General features: G+C 37.4%; 1 protein-coding gene across 1 annotated transcript; it reads left to right on the top strand.

Moving 5' to 3' along the window:
- Positions 1-208: 208 nt before the first annotated feature.
- On the top strand, positions 209-2,295 carry LOC124789387 (serine/threonine-protein kinase RIO3-like). The gene has a single exon (XM_047256722.1). The coding sequence runs from the start codon at positions 376-378 to the stop codon at positions 1,900-1,902; it is 1,527 nt and encodes a 508-aa protein (XP_047112678.1). The 5' UTR covers positions 209-375; the 3' UTR covers positions 1,903-2,295.
- Positions 2,296-3,326: the final 1,031 nt, after the last annotated feature.

Here is a 3,326-nt window from a genome sequence, read left to right as displayed (position 1 = left end):
CTGCGCCAGTTTCCCTAAAAACACTTAATATAAACAGTAAATTTGAAGCGGGTGACAGATTCTTGCAACAGTTTATCTGCGTGCTGTGACTGCTGTCACGGCCGCCTGTATAATATAGGCGGCCGTGCTGCTGTCCATGATTTTATTTGCTCCTTGACAATTCGATCTTTGATATTTCGTGTTGACGTCTTTTATTAGTTCAAAGATATCGTGCAGTTGGGAACTGACCCTCTATGGGGTCAGGAGGGCTATGTGGGACAATTTGTGAAGTAAATAACAATAATCATTTGTATAGTTTTTGAGAGGTTTTAATTCAGGCAAGAATATTCGAAAAATTGTTTTGGTTACGTGCAAAGTGCTGAAAACACAGCAGCAATGGAGACAGCGCCATCGAAAGTAAGTTGTGCAACATCCCCGTGGGGCAAGTTGAGTCAACCAGCTGAAACAGTTTCTTTTGCGGATATTATGTCTGAACAATTAGCGAGGGATTTACAGCTGAAAGAAGAGGAAACCATCTATAACGATACATCATCACAACCTACATCTGCAACGCCAGAACTGATCGCAAATTCTCCTGATTGTGATAGTGATCGCGTGATTGCGCAAATGTTACAAGTTCAGTTCGATGAAGAATATGACAAAATGTTAAGAAGAACGGAAAATAAGTTCAACGGTACGTCGAAAGTGTCAGTGTCCTTTTCAAATTATAGAATAATACCTGATAATCTTGCCCAAGATAGTGATTCGGATGATTATGACATCGATGATAAACACAGGGTATGGGACAGTTTTGTGAAATCAGACAAAGCCTTTAAAGAAATGCCTAAGTGCGGCTATAAAAAGCAAGGCACGGAAATGGTTACAAAGCACGACATAGAAATGTCAAGTCGCAGAAATGCGTCCCGAGTAATGGACTTCCCACCAGAATTTCACACTGGTGACGGCGGAGGGTTTGATATGCAACTTTCAAACAAAGTATTTAACAGTTTAAAAGTCTACTCACGTAATGAACAGGCAAGACGGAATAGACTCACCGATAAGTGTGACCAGGCAACGGCAGAGTTGGGTGTGGACCCGAAAACACGTTTACTTTTGTACAAGTTAGTGAATCAGGAAATTTTGGAGAGAGTGAATGGGACGTTGAGCACGGGGAAAGAAGCTGTGGTTTTGCATGCCGATGGAGGATCAAACACTGAGTGTGTGTCTCCGAAGGAGTGTGCCGTTAAAGTATTTAAAACCACTTTGAGTGAGTTCAAAACTCGTGACAAGTACATACAGGATGACTTCCGTTTCAAAGATCGCTTTTCAAAACAGAATCCTCGGAAAATTATCCACTTGTGGGCAGAGAAAGAAATGCATAACTTAATTCGCATGCAGAAGGCAGGTATTTTGTGTCCAGAAGTTGTAATTTTGAAGAAGCACATTTTAGTGATGTCGTTCATCGGAGAAAATCATATGCCAGCACCGAAATTGAAAGAAGCAAATTTAAAGTGTGCCGAGTTGAGTCTTGCATACGAGGATTGTTTGTCGACTATGAAAAAGTTATATAATGATGCTCATCTTGTACATGCTGATCTATCAGAGTACAATATCCTGTGGCGCCAAGGGAAATGTTGGTTTATTGACGTCAGCCAGGCTGTGGAAAGAAATCATCCTCGGGCATTAGAATTTCTCTTCAGGGACTGTACCAATATATCAAATTTTTTTACTAAGAAGGGATTGTCTGATGTCGCTTCCCCAGAAGAAATATTCAAGGAAGTTTGTGGAACAGCTGTCTCAGAAGATGGACCAATGTCAATGGATAAAGCCCAAGATTTCGAGAGAAATGAGGAGTTATTAACTTTTGATCAGGCGGAGAAAGTATATTCATTTGATTACTGTTGGGAAAAATCAAAGCCTTAGGAAATGTGAGGTAACTGGGCAGAAGTGCAATATTTATGGAGCTGTTTTTTTAAGATGACTCGGGGAATATATGTCATTGGTCAAAACTATATCCAAAAAGCAGAATTCCACATTATGCATTTTGTAACTTTTCAGTTTATGGAAAGTCTCATGGAAGAACATACACAAATTATGACCATTTCTATTTTTTCCTACATTTATATTTCTGTTAAGAATATCAGGGAACTTTTAATTTTTCTGTTAATTACATCCTACTCAATTCTTTATGCCAAACACATTTGCTTGATCATTTCAAGTTCCTTAAATGTTCTATCTCACAAAAGACTTGGCAAAGGATGTTGTGTGTACAAATGTCTAAGTACTTGTAAAATAAATAAAAAGTATTATTTCTTTTTTGTCTGGTCTTCCTTTTCTAACTTTTGTCCTCCTACAATGAGTGTCATAGCAACAAAAATGGAAATTGATGTTCTAGCTGACCTTCACTTGAACAAACATTATGACATTATGTACTAATTTAACAGTTAAGGGATTTTTTTTTAATAAAGAAGCTATGGACGATGCATGGTTATATTTTAACATATTTCTTGATTGGCATTAGATGTTGCTTAAATTTAATGCTAACACACTTGCTGCAGGTTCTGCAGCAATTTGTTCTTAGCTCTTCTGCCTTAGTATTAGTACTTTTCCTGGAATGACGTGCTATACATCCCCTTTCCTGCAAAAGCTGCTGGGACTGGATGTAAGGAATTCTGCATGTGTTCACAAATTCATATTTAGCCACAGTGATGTTTAAAATGTATTATGTTGGTTGTGTTTAGCTTTCTGAAATTATGTTGTGTAACACTAACCCAAAGTCAAAATTATTCCATGTAACTCATAACGTTAACCCAAGCTCTGCTGGAAAGTGTTATTTGTTGAATACTGTTTATTTAACAGCAGCTTAAGGTGTTACATGATACATTTCTAAAATGTTCAACACAAATTGGACAACACATGGGGAGGCCTACACATTCAGTATTTCGTTTTCCTTTCAGAGACAAAATTTAAATTATTGTAACGAGTATTTATACTTTGGACACTGCATTATGTATAACAAACTACATAAACTTGACAACTGTTTATGTGACATTCACACAAACTTTAAAAATAATGATGGTAGGGCCTAATAATAATAATATGTTGTTGTACATTGTATTAGCTACTGTCAAGGTTCATATGGACAGAATAGGGTAATCTGCCAGTTGTGTTGTGTAGAAAATGTATTCTTAAGGCATGCAAAAGTTTCATGCAGGTTGTGGATTGTCTTCAACTTAGTGTTAGGCCTACTATCTGCCAATGCAGACTGAGGTCTGCTTTTAATTTTGAATGTATGCCAATTCTTTCAGTTTAAGAGGTCTTGATCTGTGGAATTAAATCGTAAAAAG

Source organism: Schistocerca piceifrons, chromosome 1 (assembly GCF_021461385.2).
Source record: "Schistocerca piceifrons isolate TAMUIC-IGC-003096 chromosome 1, iqSchPice1.1, whole genome shotgun sequence".
NCBI lineage: Eukaryota > Metazoa > Arthropoda > Insecta > Orthoptera > Acrididae > Schistocerca > Schistocerca piceifrons.
Note: the sequence above shows the minus strand (reverse complement) of the source record. Positions and strands in the feature narration are given on the sequence as shown.